General features: G+C 33.0%; 1 protein-coding gene across 1 annotated transcript in view; it reads right to left on the reverse strand.

Annotated features, from left to right (window-relative positions):
* SPATA48 (spermatogenesis associated 48) overlaps window positions 1–24146 on the reverse strand; it is an 80664-nt gene that overhangs the window by 17399 nt on the left and 39119 nt on the right. Inside the window, exons 6-7 of the mRNA XM_051984338.1 lie at window positions 19028–19069; window positions 18140–18247 (exon numbers count right to left, since the gene is read on the reverse strand). Of these exons, the coding sequence (XP_051840298.1) occupies window positions 18140–18247; window positions 19028–19069 (150 nt within the window). The remainder of the gene's footprint in view (window positions 1–18139; window positions 18248–19027; window positions 19070–24146) is intronic.

A 24146-nucleotide genomic window follows, 5' to 3' on the forward strand; every position in this document is an offset into this window, starting at 1 on the left:
AGAAAAGACAATATAAGAAGCTTGGTAATCATGCTAGATTCTCTATAAACAGATTTCGAATGATTAGATTTTTAAAAATAATGTTGTACATGGAAATATACATACATGTGGTATCTATGTATACATACAGGGTTTTCCAGAAATCTAAATGCATTTTTAAGTCCAAAATAGCTTCAAACTGCACTAAAACTTTGGCAATATAGTGTATGTACACATATGTATATATGTAGACATGATGATTGAAACCAGCAGACTGAATTTAGAATTGTTTGTTTAGTTTTGAGAAATGAATAGAAGAGCACAATAAGCTGATTTATTTTGGTGATTTGATAAATAAGAAAAAAAGGCATCACTGATATGGATTATAATTCATTCTTGCTTAAGCTTGGAGCAGGCATATGAAAAAAGTACTATTTCTCAGTCTTGATGCACCCATCAGAACGTGGTGCCCAACAAGCATCCATCACTCTAGCTTGGGCTCTGTGTGACTGCCTGATTGTGCTCAATGGCTTGTTAAAGAGGGATGGAAACATTCTGAGAGTGAACTGAGGAGCTGAAAAAGACTGGCAAAGGAATTTTTAGCTTCTGTACATGATGCAATACTGCCCCCATTTGTGGATCTTAGAGGGAAGCCCCAGCTAATTTTAACCGAAGCGGTTGTAAATTTCATTCTGATTCACTGAATCATAACCTTTTGTATGATTTTTATTCCTGGATGTGAAAATCATGTGGCACTGACACAAGGTGAGATAAGTTGCTCATTTTCTTTCTAGTTGTAAGAGGCCTGATTTGATTTATGAAAGAAAAAAGTTAATAGTTGGTCCCCTAATTTTACAACCATTTATTTTTATTATTATTATTTATTTTTTGCTCCTGAATCATGACAAAAGAGACAATGAAGGGATTAAATAATCTTGGAAGAGAAAGAAACAGGAAGATGACCATCTTGCCTTTTCTCTATTTTCTTCGAATTCCTTTTATCCTTTTTAATCTTAAATATTTCCCTATATCTTCCAATTTATTTGTTCTCAAAAATATGTGTGTGTGTATATGTACGTGTGTGTATGTTTCCCATTCCAGATCTGCTTCTTTCACTGATTCTGGCTCTTGCTTGTTCTAAACAGTAAATTAGTTTGGGATGAGCCTTTATTTCATTTGTGAAAGGGAAAAACTAAATGAATCATCATTAATTTATTTTTCCAGTAAATTTATTTAATACATATTATTTTATGAATCATGTTGGGAGAGAAAAGGAAAAACCATGGGAAAGATAAACAACAAACAAAAAAAGAAAGAACTATACCATGAGTTGATTTACATCCAGTTTCCTCAGTTCTTTTTCTGGATGCAAATGGTGTTTTCTGTCCAAAATCTATTGGGATTGCTTTGGATGACTGAACCACTGAAAAGAGCCAAATCTTGTTGCTGCTATTGTGTATAACATATCCTGGTTCTGCTTGTTTTGCTCAGCCTCAGTTCATATCAGCTTGTTCATTATTTTTTGTAGAACAATAATATTCCATTACCTTCATTTACCACAACTTTTCAGCCATTCCCCAGTTGATGGGCATCTTCTCATTTTCCAATCAAAGTTACCATAAAAAGAGCTGTTACAAACATTTTTGCAAATATGGGTCCCTTGCCCTCCTTTAAGATCTCTTTGAATATATGCCCATTAGTAACACTGCTGGGTCAAGGGGTGTGCACAGTTTGATAATCCTTTAGGGATAGTTCCAAATTGCTCTCTAGAATGGTTGGATCATTTCACAACTCTACCAACAATATATAATGTCCCAGTTTTTTCATATTCCCTCCAACATTTATCATTCTCTTCTCCTGTCATCCTAGCCAATCTGAGAAGAATGAGGTGGTACCTCAGAGTTTTAATTTGCATTTCTCTAATCAATAGTGATTTAGAGCATTTTTTTCATATAACTATAAAGATCTTTAATTTCATCATCTGAAAATTGTCTTAGTATCCTTTGACTATTTATCATTTGGGAAATGACTTGTGTTCTTATAAATTTGGCAGAGTTCTTTATATATTTTAGAAATTAGACCTTTATCAGAAATACTGGTTATAAAGATATTTTCCCAGCTTTGTACTTCCTTTTTGATCTTTTCTGTTGGTTTTGTTTGTGCAAAATCTTTTTAATTTAATGTTTTCAAAGTTGTTCATTTTGCTTTTCATAATGATCTGCAGTTCTTCTTTGGTCATAAATTCCTCCCTTCTCCAAAGATCTGATAGGTAAATTATCCCTTGTTCTTCTAATCTGTGTATGGTATCATCCCTTATGCCCAAATCATATACTCATTTTGACCTTATTTTGGAATGGACTGTGAGATGTAGATCTATGCTGAGTTTCTGACATACTGTTTCCCAATTTTTCCAGCAATTTTTGTCAAATAGTGAGTTCTTATTCCAGAAGCAGGAGTTTGGGGGTTTATGAAATACTAGATTACTATAAAGCTTGATTATTGTGTCATGTGTATCTAATCTATTCCAATGATCCACCACTGTATTTCTTAACCAGTACCAAAGGGCTTTGAAGATTGCTGCTTTATAATATAGTTTTAGTTTTGATACTGCTAACATCACTTAATTTTACAACATGTTTTTAGGGTATATTTTTGCTTAAAAATTACGGCAATGATTTTTTTTTTTCACTCTAGATCTAGAAACTTTTAATTAGGGAAGATAGATAGAAAGGTCTTGCATATCAGGACCTCTTGTGGAGACCTGGCTCATTGGGCTCTGGCAGGAAGGAACTCTTTCTTGATGACTTCTAGGAAGAAGGGAGTGGGTAAGATTCAAGAATATTAGTCATCCCTAAATAGCAGCAGGTTATCCAGAAAGTCTTAGCATAGGTAATAGACAATGGCAGTTGAAATAGCCATGATTGAAAAATCAATCAACAAACTTTAGAGTTCTCCCCTCTATTCCGTTCAATCCACTTGCATTTACCTTGCATGTTCTTATTTACAGAAGATGTCTTTTCATTAGAATGTAAACATCTTGAGGACAGGGATTGTTTTTACTTTTTCTTTGTATATATACCCAATACTTAGCATAATGCCTAGAACATGTTAAATGCTTTGTAAATAATTGCTAACATATAAAATATTTACTGTCAGGCTCATAAAACAATACAAAGACATAAATGAATTAAGTTCCTGCCCTCAAGGAATTTACACTCAAATGTTGATTGATTCCCTAGGAGTAAGGAGTGGAAAGGAGATTATGGAGCATGAGAATAAGGGAAGGAACCCTGCATGTAAGGTCATTAAAGAGTTCAACGTCTTTAGTTAGAGTATTACTTAGACTTGACTTATAATGTTTCACAGTTGGCATGGTGTTGGAGAAGAGGAAACATGTGATCCCTGGGGCTTAGTCTTTGGGTGGAGAAATTACCCAATTTTAAATCCCACAGGTGGTGGCAATGGAAAAATGACCCAAGGCAAACAGCTGTAGAAACTCAGCTGTGAGTATCCTTTCTTTGAGAGCCAGCCTGAGGTGCCCCATTTTTCCACTCCCTTAGAAAAAATGGTTCAGTTCCAGTCCATCAAGTAAGATTCAGAAGAGTTTTTTTAGCTTTCTCTAACCTTTAGCCATTTCTAAAGTGGCTGATTCTTGTTCTTTCCTTATTTGCCAATTTAACTCAAAAAATTAGCATACATTTCTATTATTATTATCATTAGCTGTTGTTTTTGTTCAGTTTTTTTCAGTCCTGTCTGATTCTTCCTGATCCATTTGCTTTTTTTTTTTTTTTTTTTTTTTTAGTAAAGACTAGAAATTGTTGTTTCCTTTTCTAGCTCATTTTATAGTAATGATTAACATTTATTTAGAGCTTTAATATTTCCAAAATTTTAAAAATACATCATTTCTTATTGAATTCCTATGATGTGCAAGATACTCTGCTAAGTAGTAAGAATAGTCTAACTATCATAGAAATTAAATAGTCCCTACCTGTAAGAAGTTTACATTCTATTGGGGAACACAACATTTATACAGATTAGTAATTACAAGAGAAATTGAAAAGGGAAAGAGTACTTATGATTAGGGATAGAGGGGTGAAAAAGGATACAAAGGAGGACCTCAGTTCAAATCCACACTCAAATATTTATTAGCTATATAACCTTAGAAAAGTAATTTAACCTTAAGCTACCTCAGTTTTTTCATCTGTAAAATGGGTACAATAATAGCACCTATCTCACAGTCTTGCTGTGAAGATAAGTTATTATTGCAAAATTCCTTGCAAACCTTAAAGCACTATATGAATGTTCTCTACTCTAGCAGAAAATTGCATTTGACATATGTATTGAAGGATGTTAAGGATTTCCAAGAGGAAGAGATGAGAAAAGGGTGAACAGTGTGTGGGGGAGATAGCCTAAGCAAAGGTATAAAGAAAAAGAAGAAGCATTAATTTAAGGGAAAAGTAAATTCACCAGTTTGGCTGGACCAGTTTTGTGAGGAATGTGACAGACAGGACAGGAAAAAAGGGAGGGGAAAGCCTGGAAAATTAGGTTAGATTTAGATTGTGAATGGTTTTAAATAGCAAGCTATGGAATGTATATATTATTTTAGAAGCAAGAAGAAGTCTTTGGAACTTCTTGAACAGGGACAGATGTGCCAAGTCAACTTGCAACTTGTTCTCTTTGAGGAGGTATGATTTAATATATGGAGAATAGGACTAAGAATCAGAACACCTACCAAATTCTATTCTGGTTCTGCTGTGGGAGCTATTTAACCTCAGTGATTCAGCTGATTCATTGGTAAAAACAGCATCACAAGATTTTTATGAAGACTATGAGTAAAATAATAGATATGAAAATGCTTCAAAAATATGAGTGTTGTACTGTTACAAGGTTTTGACATTCTTAATTGTTAACATCATCATTATTCTCTGACCTAAGAAGTAATGAAGGAAAGAAACAACACCCTATAGAAAGCTGCATTATCACCCAATTCAACCTTTTCTCCTGTAACTGATTATAGTTGGGGAACATAATCTAGGCAGTGCCATGGACAGACTTTATATGTTGCCCTGAACAAATTACTGATCTAATTTATGCTTTGATATTTCATCTAGAATAGCAATTCTTCCTTGCTTAAACAATCCTTAAATCCTTGATCTTAGGATCTTTCAATATTTAAAAATTATTGAAGATTTCCAAAGAGCTTTTGTTTATGTGAGTTATATCTCTTGATAGTATTAGAAGTAAAAACCTTTTGACATCATTATGAAAATAGTTTTGACCTCAAGGATCCCCTGAAAGGATTCTCAGGAATTCCTAGGAACCACATTTTAAAAATCAGATATTAGAAAAAATTTCATATATATATATAATGTATATATATATATATATATATATGAAATGTTAATAAGTAGGAAACTAATACATACATTATATATATAGTTTTCCACTTATCCCATTCCCAATGTGAATAAGTTTTTATAACTACTAGCCCTTCTCCCTCATCTAATGCCTCTGTATCTGTTCTTCCTTTGTACCTCATTTATATAGCATAATTACTATTTTTACCTTTTCCTATGTGGTTGGCTTTTTAGAGTCATATCACACTCAGCTCTACCCCAATCTTTCTTTTGGACTAGCCAATTACCAATATCAGTATTAGGTATATAGCTAACATTTCCAGGTTTAAAGCATAAACTGTCTGTCCTTAATGGGTCCTTGACATTAGTTTTTGATGTTGGCTCTTACATGTATGTTAAATTTTCTATTGAGTTTAGGTTTGTTTGAGACAAAATCCTGAAAATCTGAGAGTTCACTAAATGTCCATTTTTTTTGGGGGGGGGTCAATAATATACTCAATTTTGCTGGATAAATTATTTTTGGCTATAAGCCTAGTTTTTTTGATTGTTGATATATAATATTCCAGAACCTGTGTTTTGTATCATAGCTGTGGATAAATACTATATAATTCAATTGTAGCTCCAGCATATTTGAATTGTTTTGTTTGTTTCTTGTAAATTTCCTCTTTGATCTGGTTGTTTCAAAATTTAGCAATAATGCCTATTGTTTTCTTTATAGGATCTCTTTGAGGTGCTAATCAGGGATTTTTTTTCTATTTCCTCTTTCCCCTCATTTTGTTCTATATTTCAGGAGAATTTCGTTTGATTCTTGTATTATTGTGTCAAGGTTCTTTCTTTAGTTACAGCTTTCAGTCAAAATATTCTTATTTTTTCTCTTGATTTGTTCTTTAGATCTCATTTGTCTTATGCTTCACACTCTCTTCTATTTTTTATTTGTTTTGCTATTTCTTGGTCTGCTGTAGCTTCATTGGCTTCCCTTTGCTAAATTCTAATTTTTAAAGAATCATGATTTTTTTCTAGTTGGTCCATTTTTCAAAATCTTCTTGTTTTTCTTGGATGATTTTTTTTTTTAATTTGTATGTTTTCCTCAATCTCTTTCATTTGATTTTTAAAGTCTTTTTTGGAGTTTTTCTGTAAGCTCTTTGTAGACCTCTGTAAGGTCTTTTCAGGTTGTCCCAGGAAAATCACTGTCCTTTCCTAGTCTTATTTCTTTTTCACTAGTCTATGTTCCCCCGAGGCACAAATTTGTTTTGTTTGGAGAAAATCTGGAGAGCTTGGAATTTTCTGATTTATTTTGCCATCTTCCCAAATTTCTCCCCTAATTAATTTTTTCTTTAAAAGTTAGGGGTCATGCTATTAGATGTGTATACAGTCAACAAAGATGTTTTATTAATGAGTCTTTTAGTCAAAATATAGTTTTCAAACTTATCTTTCTTACAATGCTTTCAACTCTGAAGCCATAACTATAGCTTCTGATTTTTTGCAATTAGCTGGTGCATAATTCCCCCGCTCCCAAACACTTCATTTAAAATAGTGTAATAGAAGGATGTAATATAGTTCTGTTAAGGGTATGTTTTCTATGTAGGCAACCTATTTTGGGGGGTTCTCTATTTTCATTCCATTTGATTCCATTTTATTTCTTCAAGAAAATTCAGTCTAACAGTATTCAAGATTAGGTATACACCTGATCACATCCTGATGGAGACAGCAAGAAAAAAAGTAATTTTTCCAGTTCAGGTCTCCTTAGAGAAAGACAGAGAGCTCTATGGACAAGAGTGGGCCAAAATCATGCACCCAGGGTAGGTAATGTATCAGGGCAGGAAGAGGTCCTAGATATATACCCATTGGAGAGATATAACTGCAACAGAGACATATCCAAATTAGCTTGTTAATCACCCATTCTTTAGTGGGCACAGATGCAAGGTGAACTGAGAAATGTACATAGTGGTAGCATTCCTAGGTAGGCCAATGGTGCACCAAAAAAGGAGAAAATTTAGAAGTCAATATCAGCAGTAATGGAATTCAGAACCGAGGTGGAGAAGAGAGTCTTATTTCTTACTTGTAACCTAACCTGCAGAACTATAACTTCCAGAAAGCAGCAACAAAATTAAAACTTTCTTCCTGAAGTCCTATCCTTCCTGACTGGTCCAAAATTAGGAAGTAGTTTAGAAGAATTAGAAAAAAAAAAAAAGGAATTCCAATATTAAAGAGGTAGGGGCAGAAAGATCAAGAACTGAATCTGAAAGAAGAAAATAATTCAAAAGCACCTGTAAACAAAACCTCAGAGAAAAAAAAAAAAAGCCCACACAAAAATTCAGTGGTTATTCCTTAAAAGGATGAAAAGTTAAGGAAGAGTTAAATTAAAAAAAAATAATTGAAATGAGAATATTTGAGGAAAAATGGAAAAGAAATGAATGCTATGTAAGAAATAATGGAAAAGGAAATGAACAACTTGTAACAAGAGGTATAAAATCTTGTTCAAGCAACGAACTCTGAAAATTAGAATGGGTCAAATAAAAACCAATGACTCATGAAACAATATTAAAACAAAGAAAAAATCCCAAAATAATAGAAGAAGATTGAAGGTATTTAGCAAAAACAAATGACCTGGGAAACAGACTGAGGAGAAAAAATATTAAAAATCCTCATATCATGTAAATACCATAAGCAAAAGAAAACTCAGATATCCTATATCAATAAATTTGAAAATAAAATTTCCCAGATATATCTCTTAGAACTAGAGGCTGAAATGAAAATAGAATCAAACATCACCTTCTATAAAAAACCCTCAAATGAAAACTTCAATATAGTGAAATTCAGAATTTTAGGTCAAATCAAAAATATTTGAAACAGCCAGAAGAGAATTCAAGTACTGAGGCTTCACAGTCAGCATTGCACATAATTTAGTAGCTACTACGTTAAGGGAGAAGAAAGAATATGGGCTTAGAAACCAGAATAACTCAGCCAGAAAAACTAAGTATAATGCTACAGATAAAATAGACCTTTGACAAAAGAGAAGACTTTCAAGCATTTCTTTCTGATGAAAAGAACAGAGATGTAGAAAACCTGAAGTTCAAACACAATATATAAGAGAATATAAAATGGTAAATATGAATGAACAATGATAAAAAACTAAATGAAGACAAACTATATAAATAGAATTTTTTTTAAAAAAGTTACATGTGTCTTCTCTGAACCCTATCACCATCAAGCTTGATAGAGTCCAATTAGACAAAATCTGGAATGGTTCTGTTATGTCTTGATAATTTTAAGAAAAGAATATAGAGAGGAAGAGGAATACACTTAGTGGAAGGGGAAGTTAAGGGTATAAAAGTTAGGGGAAATGATCTAAGTCAAGGTGTACAAATAGACATTTATATTATCAAGAAGGAAGGGACTGAGGGAAATGGCTGCCACTTGAACTTCACTTTCATATAAATTGGTTAAAAGAAAAAAACACACACACATAAATTTGGGTACAGAAATATAATTCACTCAACAGACAAATAAGACAGAAAGGAACAAAACAGGCAGGGAGAATTTGAGAGAGGATAGATTAAGAGAATGATTAGTTCTAAGAAGAACGAGCTCTAAGGATACATAAAAGTGTGTACAGCTCTCTAAGGTGACGAAAATGATAATATGAGAGGGAGTCCTCAAATTAGGGAATGGACGAACAAATTATTATGTGTAACTGTTATGGAATACTATGGACTGATCTCTTAATAGAGTAATTATCAATAGTGATTCCAAAGGACTGATGATGAAACATATTATCATCCACATAGCAAAGAGACAAAGGACTCAGAATGCAGAGTAATACAACTGTTTTTGGACATGGACAATATGGAAATTTGTTTTGATAACTGTACATGATTATAATGGGTTGTGCTGTTCTTATGTTCTCAATTGGGGCAGAGGCCAAGGAGGGAAATTTGGAGATGCAAGTTGTATCTGATTACAACAAATAAAGTAAAATTTACTGGAAAATGGCAATTAAGCTCTTTCTTTACATGTTTTGAGTCTCTCCATACTCTTCCCAATGGTTCTATTGATATTAGGTTGCAAAGTCTTCCACCTTCTATGGTTTTATTCAAGTTTTCTATTGCCAACTTCATGATTCAGTCTTATCTTGCTTTTTTCCTGATAATCCCTTTTTATAAATATCAGATCTTTTTAAATAAAAAATTCATACCCAATTCTCTTTAATTTCTTTTAAAAGCATTTTAAATATAACTTAATATTCATTACAGGCCTTTTGTGTAGATTGACTATAATTAGTTATTTTCACTTTTCAGCAACTTTTTGAGATCTTTAATTTATAACATGTACTCATCATATTGCAGGTTTTCTGCTCACTAATTTCCTTATTCCTTCCTTTTCCTTTTTCGAGATTCTTATCCATATCTTATGAGGTATCTAGCTATACCTCCTTCCCCTTTCCTTTTTCTTTTTTTAAAAAAAATTATTTGTAGGTATTTCTGACTATTCATGCAAATGATATGAGAATCAAGATCTCTTACAACTTCTTCTCTGCTACCTTGCTTGAGACAGAAAATCCATACTAGATAATATTGAATTCCTTATTGATTATCAAGGTATAAGTGAAAGTTTGAAGAAAAAAACTATGTCATCTTGAAATTTGTAATAGATAATAGGTAGTGCAGTGGATAGAATGGCAGGTCTGTTTCAGAAAGATTCATCTTTGTGAATTCAAATCCAACTTCACTTGCTACTGGGACCTGGGCAAGTCATTTAACCCCATTTCCCTTATGTTAAATGGGCTGGAGAAGAAAATGGAAAACTGGTATCTTTACCAAGAAAACTTTAATGGGGTAATAAAGAGTCAGCAATGATTGAAAAAAAGACTGAATAACAAAAAGGGAAATGCTAGACTTAAATCTGAAGTGGAGAACAGATTTCAAAGAGTACAAAGAAAGGTTCCCTTAGGATCTCATTATCTAAAATTCCATACAGGAGGGATGGCATATTCACCTGAACAAAATTTACGGGCACAAACACAAATGATTATGAGGAAGAAGCACTAGGAAGCTATCTAAAGAAGGATACAGAAATGGAAATCTCATAAATCAATTTGGATTTTTAAATGAAAAGTAAATGGCAATGGCAAATAACTGAAGTGAATTAGAGAGTGGGGCATAGTCCTATAAAAATATCAAGTAAACTAAAGCTCAGAATGAATGGAGGCTGATGATGAATGTTAAGTATAATGAAAAAGAGTGTTTTGTTTTAACTATATAATAAGAAATATGTCTAATTTTGCTTTCATGTAATAGCCATTTATTAGATCTCTTCTTAATGTTATCTTTCCTAGAATAAACACTTTCATTTGCATTATTACATTCTGGTTTGGTATGACATCTTATCTTCTTGATATCATGCCTGAACTAGTCTGAATGCATACCAGTTTACTAGTACTCTTCTTCGAATGTGGTACTAATAACTGAACACATTACTTAGGATATAATCCAGATTTGTCTCTTTACATGGGCAGAGGATAATGGGATAATATATCTTTTAAAAAGCCCCAAATCCCATTTTTAGTTTTTTTTTGTGTGTCATGTTACTCTATTATTCATGTTTTCCTTTCTAATGAAATCATCTCTTGCCATGTTTCTCATTTTGCCTTTTTTTTTTCCCTAACAAGAACCACTTTTGCACAAGTTAGAACAGAAATGTTCAAAGGAAAATGAGACAGAAGAAAAGTGAAGAGGCAGAAAAAGGGCAAATAGATGCTGTCATCAAGTCCAGATAAACTAGATTCTAGGATATTGTTGGGGAATAGTTTAGAAGAGATGACCTCTACTGATGCTAAGTGAGATGAGCAGAACCAGGAGATCATTATACACTTCGACAACGATAGTGTATGAGGATGTATTCTGATGGAAGTGGATTTCTCTGACAAAGAGACTTAACTGAGTTTCATTGGATAAATGATGGACAGAAACAGCTACACCCAAAGAAGGAATGGGAAATGAATGTGAACTATTTGATTTTTGATTTTCTTCCGAGTTATTTTTACCTTCTGAATCCAATTCTCCCTGTGCAGCGGGAGAACTGTTCGGTTCTGCAAATATGTATTGTATCTAGGATATACTGCAACATATTTAACATATATAGGACTGCTTGCCATCTTGGGTGGGGGGAGGAGGGAGGGAGGGAAAAAAACGAAACATAAGTGATTGCAAGGGATAATGCTGTGTAAAAATTATCCTGGCATGGATTCTGTCAATACAAAGTTATTATTAAATAAAATTAAATTAAAAAAAAAAAAGAAGAGATGACCTCTGAGATTCTTTATAATTTTGAGATCTGGTGATTCTGTGCAATGATGACCAGGCATCTTTTGAAAAGTACCACTATTTCCAGGGTAATTGTCAAATGATTCTTGCTTTATAGAATAGTGAATAAAGTAATTAAAAGTGAACTACCAAAAAGAGTAAGAGAAACAGAAAGAGTTCATCAAAGTTATCAATTTTCTTGATACTAATATGCTGGCTCAAACTGGCTGAATCATCCTTAGCCTAATATGTAGTAGTGACAAATCTGAGACCAATTTTGCTACAAATAGAAAAGGAATATTAATCAATTGACTTCTTAGGAAAAATTTGAGGAGATATCATGAAATGAGGAGAAATGAAAATTATGTCAAGACCAAATTTCAAGACCAAAATAATAAATACTAATAAAGAAAAGAGTTTTTTTTTTTTTTTTTTTTTAGGAAACTTTGCAACCTTGGAGGACATCTAGTGCCCAACCTGATAATCACAAGTTTAACATATTCAGACTTATGTTCTGTTCCCAAATATAATCCACAAAGAACTTAACTTTCTTCTTTCAAAATAGCACATTGTCAGATTGATAATGTAATTGAATTATATTAAACTTGAATAGTAAATTCAAGAGCATTTACTATATAATAAAATGGTCCTAGAAATGTGATCATTTTAATAACTAAAATGGCCTACAGGAATGATTTTATCAGTGTTTAATTCTTTAGCAAAAACGAATTTGAGAACTATTTATTTGTGGTGTTTTCATATTAGATACAGGTCAGGTTGTAATTTTATTTTATAAATTAAAATATGTATTTGTGAGGAGAAATACACTTACTAAATTGTTATATATCTTGAATATTTACATCTAAGGCAAATTCTCATATGTTGCTTTAAAATAACTATGAATCAACATGTTTCTTGAAAGTAATTGCCTTTATAAAATGATGAAAATTTTTGTGAGTAATGATGTGTGTATTATCTATCCTTTCTATAATTTAAAAATATACAGATATATAAATTAATCTAAATCAAATAAGTTGAGCCACTAAGTCACATAATAGGAAAGCTTCCAGGAAAACAAAACATTTTAAACATTTTAAAAGAAAACAATTATCATAATTTTAAGCCTTTAGAGCATACCTTCAATCTAATATCCTGCAGTTGAAATTGCAATTTCTTTCCATAGATGCATGAAATTATATTGTTCTCTTTTAAATATTTTTACAGAAGTATATTCTGACAATGTATTCTACAATCTTTGCAATGGGAATGGAGGTGGGGGCGAGTTGGATGTTGAGATGCCAGACCTGTTTTGTCAAAGACAATTTCTGGGGTGGAAACTCCACCAATGCAGATCTGTTCTTTTCTAATTTATAGCCTTAGATGTTTGCATGGGACACTTGCCTAGGGTCCCACATAATATATATGTCAGAAAGAAGGCTTGAACCTGTCCTGACTTTGAATCCAGAACTCTTTGTTCTGTGCCATGCTGTCCCTGTTTAACATTGGAATCACCCTGAATAAATGAATGATGAATGAATGGGAAAAAATGTGTTATGACCTTTGTAGTAAATAATATGGAGGCAACTATAAAACTAACATAATCCCTGCTCTCAATATGATTGTGCTAATACAGGGGAACAATATAGGAAGTTTTAACAGCAAGTCAGATGGAAAGGTCCAGTGGTTCTTCGGGTTCATAGGCAAAGCAAATGTTAAAAAAATCTTCAATATCATATCCACTGATAAGATTGTATAAAATATTCAGGGAAGACTAGCATCTCTACTGTGAAGGTTTGCTAAGCCCTTTTGAGGACTGTTCATCCAACTTAAGTGTCCACCTGTGGATCTAAGAAGATGTAGCATGCACAGTGGTTAAACTTTGGTAAACCATTTCAGCAGATGGATTAATCAAGTTGAAGGTAACTGACAGGCTTCAAATCTGTCAGAGAATTAGGGGGGTGTCTATCTCAAGCATGTGAAGACTCCCTTTGGTAAAATAGACAGCTAAGAATAATTTTTCCAATAGCCATGAAAATGGCTGAACTAGATGCTATGGTATGCTTAGAGTTTGGCCAGACATCAAAATCACCAAGATTACCTTGCATCCTGGACCGTTGCATTGACTTTTGTCTGTCCAATAGACCTTAATGAATTAAGAAGAAAGTGTGACGCTGATGACTACACAATTCTGCTTTACTTAAATCCAATTCATATTCAATTCAAGACATTCCCTGTGATGTCACTGGTCTTCAAAATGAAGGATAAACAATATTCATTAATTAAACTCCATCTCTTTCTGATATTGTGCTGTTTGACAATGGCATATATTTTGAAAAGGATTTTTCTTTCCCACATCATCTGTAATCAGGACTTCCAGGAGATAGGGACTATAGCACTTAAAGGATCAGTTGCCAAGTTGGACCTCAACAAAAGGAGAATAGGTTTCACGACAAGGTGGAAGCAAGAATGATAACAGTGGTTTTTCTGGGACTTTTGGGACCAGGGTCTATGTACCTAGTGGATTCTGAGGAGATATGGTAATTAAGGTGGTGGTTCATTTCACATAGGTCATTTTTTTCTCTTGCTTCCACAAAATACTCTATCAAGATTAATAGATATTTGTGAGGGAAAAACCCCATAAAATCAATGAATATATACTGAATATCTACTATGTGGTGGGAAGGCAGTGTTGGGTCCAAAGATTTTTATATAAAGCCAGATGTACACCAATTTAGAAATTATGTCAAGTAAAGTCAGTATTAGAAGTGACAGTCAAATCCATATCTTTGACTATTCTTTTAATGTTCTAGCAATAGCTTAAAACTATTTCTCTAATGTGAGACACCTTTCTTCCCCTCATTATGTAGTGAATAAATACTTTTTTCCAAGTAAGTTGTATGTTTTTCTTTAGTTATTATTTTGCAATTCTTCAAAGCTTCAAAATGCTAAATGATAGGCATTAATTAATCAACAATCATTTGTTAAGTGTGTACTTTGTGTCACAAATACCTCAATTGAAGCAATGCTTTTTTTTTTCCTGAGGTAATTGGGATTAAGTGACTTGCCCAGGGTCACACTAGGAAGTGGTACGTGTTTGAGGCCAGATTTGAACTCAGGTCCTCCTGACTTCAGGGCTAGTGCTCTATCCACTGTGCTACCTAACTGCCCCTGCAATACTTATTTTTAAGGAATTTACATTCTATCAGGAGAGACAAGTACACATATAAGTATACACATACATGAAATATACATGCACACCCATATATACATCCAGATAAATACAAGTAAATATGATATAGTTAGCAAGAAAGGGCATTAAAATTGTGGAATCCAGATAGGCTTCTTATGGAAGATGCTGTTTGAGTAGCATCTTGAAGGAAGAGAAGAATTTTAAGGCAGAAGTGAGGGAAGAATGATTCCAGATATGGAGAATGGATGAACAATGAGAGTCATTGAAATGACAGATAGAGTTCTGTGTATGAGAAAGAAAGAAAAGGTGAATTTGGTTGGATTGTTGAAGTCAAGAAGAAGAATAGTCTATAGTGAGTCTGAAGAAAAATAAGCTAGTATCAGGAATAGAAGAGCTTTAAAAGTCAAATAAAGGAGTTTCAGTTTATCCAAGAGGCAAAAGGGAGTTACTGGAGTTTGTTGAATTAGAAATGATAAATGTTTGAATCTTCAATTCAGTGAAATCACAGGCAACTTTATGAAAGATGGTGTAAAGTAGGGAAGGAATTGAAACAGGAAGACCAATTAAGGAACTATTGTAATAGTCTAATAGGACTAGTAATCATTAATATAAAGGATATAAATAATAAATAGGTTACATTTTGTAGCAAATCTATTGTAAACTAGAAGTGGAAATGGTTCATGTCAGTCTTATGTCTGTCTTTGTTCCTTCCCCAACAAAAATCAAGTTGTTCTAAATCTTGACTACTCTGGAACATAGTATCTTTAATGGTAAAAATGTATATAAAAATACCCATCATTACTTTTTTCACAGGGTTGTTATATAAATTAGTTGAAATGCTAATTTGAAGGATGATGAATATTTACAAAAAATATAAATTGCACAATTAACAATAAATAGAATACTTAAACTACCCTATCTTAGAAAAAGAAATATTAAAAATGAGCTCCCTAAACCCAATGATGTAGCTGAGATAGCAAATGATGTAGTTGTAGGTACTGAATGATGTGCTTTAGGAGAGCACTAAAAATTGGAGTTCAGTCACGTGAAGAATTCACAATAGCTATTCATTTTGGCATAGTAGGGGAATGAGTCCTCCCAAATTCCCTAATAACACAAATAAAGTGTTTATACTAAACTAGGAAGAGCAACACCAGAGAAAGAAAACTAAAGATCAATTTCCCTAATGAAAAGTGCTTCAAAAAATTTAAATAGAATATTAGCGAGAAAATTTCAACAATTGACAACAAGGATCATAAACTATGATCAGATGGAATTTACACCAAAAATCAACACTAGTTGAATATTAGGAAAGTTATCCACATAATTGACACATCAATAACAAAAACAATAAAATTATACGATTATCTCAACAAATAGAAAAAAAACCTTTTTGACAAATAGAACCCATTCCTATTAAAAACAGTAGAAAGTGAAGGAATAAATATATCTTTCCTTAAAATAATAAGAAGAATCTATTTAAAACCATCAGCAAGTATTATTTGTATGGCAATGAACTGAAATCTTCCCCATAAGATCAGGGTGAATCAATGTCCATTATTCAATGTTGTGCTGGAAATGCTAGGCAGAGCAATAAGAAAAGGAAACTGAAAGAATTAGCATAGGCAATAAAGAAACAAAATGAACGTTCTTTGTAGATGATATGATAATATATTTAGAGAATCTAAAATAGTCAACTAAAAAACGAATCAAAATAACTAACCACTTCAGCTAAATTGCAGTTATAAAATAAACCCACTTAAATCATCAGCTTTTTTATATTACCAGTAAAACCCTGCAGCAAAAGATAGAAAAGGAAATTTCATTTCAAAATAACTTTATACAATATGAAATAGTTGGGAGTCTATGTGCCAAAAAAACTCCCAGGAACTATATGTATACAATCACAAATTTCACACAGATTAAAATCTAAACAAGTGGAAAAAATATCAATTGCTCGTGAAAAACCAAGTCTATATAATAAAAATTATAATTCTATCTAAATGGATTTACTTATTCCATACCATACCAATCAAACTACTAAAATTAATTTATAGAACTGGACAAAATACTAACAAAATTCATCTGGAAGAAATATCCAATACCTGTCAAGAATATCCAAGGAATTAATGAAAAAAAACCCCAACATGAAGAAAAGTGGCCTACTAGTACTGGATTTCAAACAGCCTTACAAAATGATAATTAGCAAAACAATTTGGTACTGCTAAGAAATAAATTGTATATCAGTGGATAGATTAATTATGCAATAAACAGGAGTAAATGCCCATAATAAGCTAGTGTGTGATAAATGCAAAGGTCCAAGCCTTTGGCATAAAAACTCACTATATGACAAAAATTGCTGAGGAAACTAGGAAAATAATATGGCACAAATTAAATTTTATGGATCAACAACTTACCTTAAATGATAACTCAAATGGGAACATGATTTAAACATAAAGGCTGATATTATAAGCAAATTGGGAGAACATAAAGCAATTCAAAGTTTCTTGAACTGTGTGTTGTGACTCTAGGGGTTTTGTAACTAAATGTGGGGGGCTACAAAATTATGATTTATTATCAGTAAATATTTGGTTTGCATATTTATTTTATATATATATATATATGTGTTTATCACAGGTGTCATGTTTATTTCATCACACTAGCAAAGATAACACACCATTCTTCACATGTAAAAAATGTCATGGTGGATCTCATTCTTCTCCAAATTATCTTCCTCCTCCATCAGCATCTGATCAGCAGCATTTTTTGCAATGTCTTGTTTTTAAAATAGTTTTCATATAGGTGTGTAGGATCATAAAATTTTACATTTTAAAGCACCTTAGAGATCTTTAGGCACAGTTTTCCACTTTACAGATGATAAAAATGAGTTTCCAATTGAGTAAGTGTCTTTGGTCATATATGTACTAAGTAGAACTATAATTTGAACACAGATTCCTTAATTCTAAATTCTAAGAGAAAGGGTGGCTTGGGAGATAGAATTCAGAGTGCATATGGTCTGAGTTCAAAACTTGTTTCTCACTCATATAGGCTCTATGATTCTGGGCAAGTCATTCAATCTCTCAGTGCCCCTAGGTGAATTTTATAAGAGCAAAAATCATGGAATAGGTACATTAGTTTTATCATCGGGAGTTGCCTAGTGAGATGGAATTATAGTATTTGTACCCAAGTTACCAAATTCAGAACTCTGCAAGCACATGTCTTTCTCAACAATAGAACCATTTTTTCTTCATTTATAACTAAACTAATCATTAATATCCAGCATTCATAAATGTCCATTTTTATAAACTCACTGGTTCATAATTGTATGTAGTATCTTTGAAGTCCGAGGCTTGCCCAAAGATTTAAGGTCACCATCAGGATTATCTATGTCATCAGGGTTTAAGGACTCAGTATAACCACTGTGGGGATAAAAGAAGTAAATTATATATAAGAAAAATGGGAGGGATAATAGAACTATTTTCTAAGTTCAATAGTCTATTTGCTAAGATGATCTCGAAGAGTAAATGCCAAGATACTCATGCCACAGTATGCCTTTAGGAGCACAAATTTAGATGTGAAAGAAGTAGGAAAATCATCTAAACTTCTCGTTTTACACCTGAGAAACTGAGGAGAGAGATGAAGTGCCCAAAGGCAACCAATAAGCAGAGCTGAAATATAAGCCAAAATCCAGAACTCTCCATGGTAGCTTGCAATGTCTATTTTTGAAATCATAGGTTCTGGACCATTTTATTGAATCTAACTCTGTGAAGTAGGTAGTTTAAAGAAAATAGAAAAATTCTAATAATAGGTGCTGAATTGCTATTTTGTGAATGAAAATGAACTCTGAGAAAAACTTTTGGGGTATTCTATATTTCTTTCTTTAGTCAAAGTGGATCTGGTTAACCCATTTAAAAAAAAGTGTTGATTAAAATGATCATAAGAGTTTTTCCCAGCTCAGAAATTCCATAATTCTATACTCTAGCTAATAATATGACAGTGAATTATCTGGCCTTTGGAATCGTCAATTAATTGGCATAATAAAGTACTTACTGTGGGGCAAGCATTATGGTAAATCACCTAAAGAAGTTCAACTTGTTTTGTCAATGACTTACAAACAAGACAAAAAGGCCCTGATGTTAACTACCATTTTGACACAAATTGTACATCTTTAATTCACAATAATATAAAAATTTACTTACGTGTAAAGAGGAACATATTGAGTTCGACTACTTGAGCTTACACTAAGAAATAAAGAGAAATTATCGGTAATCAATTTAGAGATAAGAATTTAATAACTATTAGGGCCCACAGTGAAACTAGCATTTCTAACCAGCCTGACCCACCTTTCCCTAGCCCTTGGAATAATAGGTTTGAGAGATTCTGCTTTAATTAATGCAGGGAATGTTTTACTACCATCCAAACCAATTCCTGAAAATTCTCTTAGGATCTTTATTCTAGCCTATCCTGCTCCCCAGAACACATTATAAAAGAACTCAATTTCAGGAGTCCTGCCCATCAATGAACAGCACATGATAGGAGAGCTCCAATGGTACATCTTATATGTCCAGAAAACCTTTTTACAAGTTGTCCGAATTTACCACCACTGCTGCTTCTATTGATGTAAACTTTGGAACTCTTTCTGAAGATGATTCATTCCCCACTGATCCACTGTGATTTTTCCTGTATGCTTTATTTTTTTCTTTTTCTGGTTTTAACTTTCAATATAAGACCCTGATCCATGTTCTCCATATTCCATCATCTGCCCTAGTGTTGTTTCCATCTGCTCACTCTGAATGCTTTGTTTAATCAAACTTTTGCCCTGCCTCACTTTATTATAACCTACTTCATTCTATAGATATACTGTCTACATACTTCACACAGAGTATATGGAAGGGAATAAGGAAGAACACTTAAAAGGTCTAATTGAGCTAATGTCTGAAAGATTTTAAAAGCTTAACAGAAAATTTTATATTTTATCCCAGGAAAATCATTTTGACAGCTGAATAGAAGATCAGCAGGGATGACCAGAGACTTATAATAGGCAGAACGACCAGTAGATTATTGCAATAATCTAGGAATGAGGTAATAAGAGCATGCACCAGAGTGGTGGCAGTGTCAGAGGGAAAAGGGGGAATATATAAGAGATGTTATAAAAGGATAAGATTTGGCAGTTGCAGCTTAGAAATGACTAAAATATTGTATTCTATGCTCTATCTGATATTTTTTAATTTTATCATGATTTTTACTAATTAATCAAGTTAACCAATTTTTTTTTAACTGTGAAATTGAAGTCTAACTGAATCTTTACAACTTCTATCTAAGGGAGCAGTCAGGAGAAGGGGGAAGGGAAGTTAATAATATGGACAGGAAAATTAATAAGGATGGATGGAATGTCTGACTCTTGTCATTGCGCCTGTAGGATAGATTCTCTTCACCCACATCAAATCCCTGTTGCAAAATCAAGTCCCACTGATTCTAATGGATGACAGTAGGATATGTGTCATATTACTTAGCATTTGGTTTTGGCATGATTATTTTCTTCCCCATTTCTTGCTTTCCTTCCTTCTTCCCCCCTCCATTCCTTCTCCCTTCCCTTCCTCCTTTCCTCCCTCCCTTCTTTCTTCCTTCTTCCTTCCCTCCCTCCCTCCCTCCCCTTCTCTCTTTCTCTTCCTTCCTTCCTTCCTTCCTTCCTTCCTTCCTTCCTTCCTTCCTTCCTTCCTTCCTTCCTTTTTTCCTTCCTTCCTTCCTTCCTTCCTTCCTTCTTCCTTCCTTCCTTCCTTCTTTTCTTCTTTCCTCCATTTCTTTCTCTCTTCCTTCCTTCCTTTCTTTCTTCTTTTCTTTCTCTTCAAATTTTGGCTCTAGTATCTATAAGCTATGTGACCTTGAGCAGTCCCTTAACCCTTTGGGATTCTCTTTTTTAATATGTAAAATAAAAAGGGGTTTGGATGAAAGGAATTTTAAATTTGCTTCTGTCTTTAACTCGCTGGTCTCTCTGATCCTATTCCTGAAGACTGTTCAGAACTGTATGTATTATAGATTAATAAAATTAACACTGTATGACTTATTGTCAACATTATTACTTTGTTGTAAAGTTAAGAGTTGACATTATGCTTTTCTGGATACATTATGATTATGGTTTTAGCTAACATAATATAATGATTATGTATATTTGAATGAAGTTGAATTCCTCAAATGGGATATTGTTTTAGGGGATACCACAGATCATGGGAAAAGAAATATTGAAAACATCATATTAAAAATGAATGTTAGGTGTTGATGGAGTTGTGAATTGAGCCAACCATTCTGAAGAGCAATTTGGAACTCTGCCCAAAGGGCTATAAAACTGTGCATATCTCTTTTTCCAGCAATACTACTACTAGATTTGTATCCCCAAGTGATCATAAAACAAAGGAAAATAAGCCATGAGTATAAAAATATTTATAGTGGCTCTTTTAGTGACAGCAAAGAATTTGAAATTAAAAAATTGTCCATCAATTGAGGAGTGATTGAACAAATTGTGGTATATGAATGTAATGGAATGCTATGATTCTGTAAGAAATGATGAACAGGCAAGATTCCAGAAAAACCTAAAAAAAGACTTATATGAACAGATGCTGAGTGAAGTGAGCAGAATCAGGAGAACATTGTATACAGTAACAACAACATTTGATGATCAACTATGATAGACTTAACTCTACCCAGCAATGCAATGATCCAAGACAATTCCAAGAGACTTAGGATGGAAAATGATGATTACATTCAGAGAAAGAATCATGGAGTCTAATTAAAGGATACTATTTTCACTTTTTTTTGGTTTTCTTTTTACTCATGGTTTTCCCCTTTTGTTCTGAGTCTTCTTCACAACATGACTAATATAGAAATATTTCTAACATGATTGCACATGTATAATTTATATCAGATTGCTTGATTTCCTGGGAAGAAAGGAGAAAATGGAAGAAGGAAGGCAGAAAAAATTGGAACTCAAAATCTTACAAAGATGAATGCTGAAAACTATCTTTACATGTAATTGGAGAAAAATACTATTAAGTTAAAAAAGTGAAAATGAATGCTGGGCAATTATAAACACCAAGAGCCACATTTAACCTCAAATAAGAGATATGAACTGGTAGTTCCCTCCATTTTTGCAGAGGTAGAGATCTATGCTTAGGGAACATTGTCAGACTTTTTAATATACTGGTCAATTTTGTTGTACTATTTGGTTATAAGGGATGGTTAAGTATGGGAAAATAGAGATACATGGAAAATTAAATGATAGAAAGTGAAATATATTAATAATTATTATTTTAGATTGAAAAAAAGAATCTTATATGCTTAAAAATATAGGCACCTCACATAATATCGTAGACAAAAAGGCAGCATATGAAATACTTTTTCCAAAGTATAAAAAGGAAAAAAAATCATTGCTTAGTTTTTGTAAATTATTTGAACTAATGGCCTATTACATATAAGTATTTGTTGAATGATTCCAAGCCAGATTAATCATATGAGCAAATATTTGGAGGTGGATGGGATAGAGGTGGAGACGATGAGACTTGAGTAGGCAGTTTATAATTCATAGTGGGAAAGGGATGAGGCTTGAGTAGAGAGTTTATAGTTTATAGGGGGAGAGAACAGGAAATAAATTTGTTCAGACTTTGGAGAATCTTGAAATTCATGAAAGAGAATTTGGTTCATATACAAGGTGCAATATGGAACAACTATATTCTTCTAACTTCAATAGCATAATGATAGTATAATGATGGTCAACTATGAAATGCCTAACTACTCTGATCAACACAATGACACAAGACAATTCCAAAGTACTCATGATGAAAAACACTATCTCCAGAGAGTTAACAGTGCATGTCAAAGAACATTCTTTTTCGTTTTCATTATTTTTTTCCTTCCTCCTCCCCTAACCCCATGGCTAATATAGAAATGTTTTGAGTGACTTCATAGATATAAGGAGTATCATAATGTTTGCCTTCTCAATGGGTGGGGGAGGGAAAGAACTTAGACTTGAAATAAGAATAATAATAAAGGGATATTATAAATAAATAGATAGATATTCTTCCATTCTCCCTACCACTTCTGTTTGAGATTTTTGGATTTGTTTAGATGACATTTTCCCTATGTTATTGATAGCCAATCTGTTAATTTATCTGTGTGTGCTCAACTTTTTAAACAAAATTTTCTTCTGGGATCTTTAGCAGCTTCAGTCTTTTATTCCCCTGTCATTCAGTTTCTGATTCCTTTTCTTTTAATAGCAGATCTCCTGAAAGTTGGAACTCAGAGGTGTCTCTGCCTCTTCCTGAACCTAATGGGAAGTTCACTTTGCATTAGCCTCAACCCTTATACTTTCAGTGGATTTCAATGAGTGCAGAACTGGTTCTTGCTGGATTCTAATCCACCCAGGTATAACATTCCACTCACTGGCATTCTGATCCAATTCTCTCTATTCTTTAGTTCAATGACTGAGATGTCCCAGTCTAACCAAATTTCTGATTTCCTATACCGCCACCTCCTCTGTGGCCATTAATTATCAGTTTCTCACAGTATCACTATGTTTCCACAGGATGTCTAATTTGGATATAGGTCTCACTGCTACTTGCAGTTTCATCCCTCTAGGAAGATGCACTACAGGGGACCTGGTACTCCTCTCAGGCAGATGAGACACTGGTGATTACTCCTAGTTGGTGGGTAAAGAATACACTGAATGGAATTTTTAAAAAACCATATTTATATAACTATGATTACTCTGGACAACTTATAATGAATGTGGAACAAAATAGGTTTCCCAAGGTAGTATGTGAACTTGCCATACAATGTCAGCTATAATTAAGTACCATAGTATATGGTCACTCAAGTATGCTCTACTTTATGAAATATATTAATTACTACAATATAATTAATTATAGCTTATAAAGTGTTTAACAATTTAAAATATCCCTTGATATTTATGATCTAGCTTATATTTTATCAAGACATTGAATGCTAATAGATTATGTAGTATTCTTCATAAAAAAATATGGCCCCAGTAAACACCAGAAGAAATATTAACTCATATTTATAAAGTTTAAGCTTTACAAATGATTTTATAATAGCAAACCTTTGAGGGTCAGAATGTGAGAAGCATTATTAACTCTATTTCACAGATCACTTAGTTGTGTATAATTAATAAATGTTTATTAAGTACTTTCTACATGCTAAGTGCTGGGGATACAAAGCAGAAGGAAAAAAAAATCCCTTTCCTCAGTGAACATAAATTCTAATACAGTAGAGAACATAAATTAAATATGAGTAATCAAGATATAGAAT

Source organism: Antechinus flavipes, chromosome 1, assembly GCF_016432865.1.
Source record: "Antechinus flavipes isolate AdamAnt ecotype Samford, QLD, Australia chromosome 1, AdamAnt_v2, whole genome shotgun sequence".
Lineage (NCBI taxonomy): Eukaryota > Metazoa > Chordata > Mammalia > Dasyuromorphia > Dasyuridae > Antechinus > Antechinus flavipes.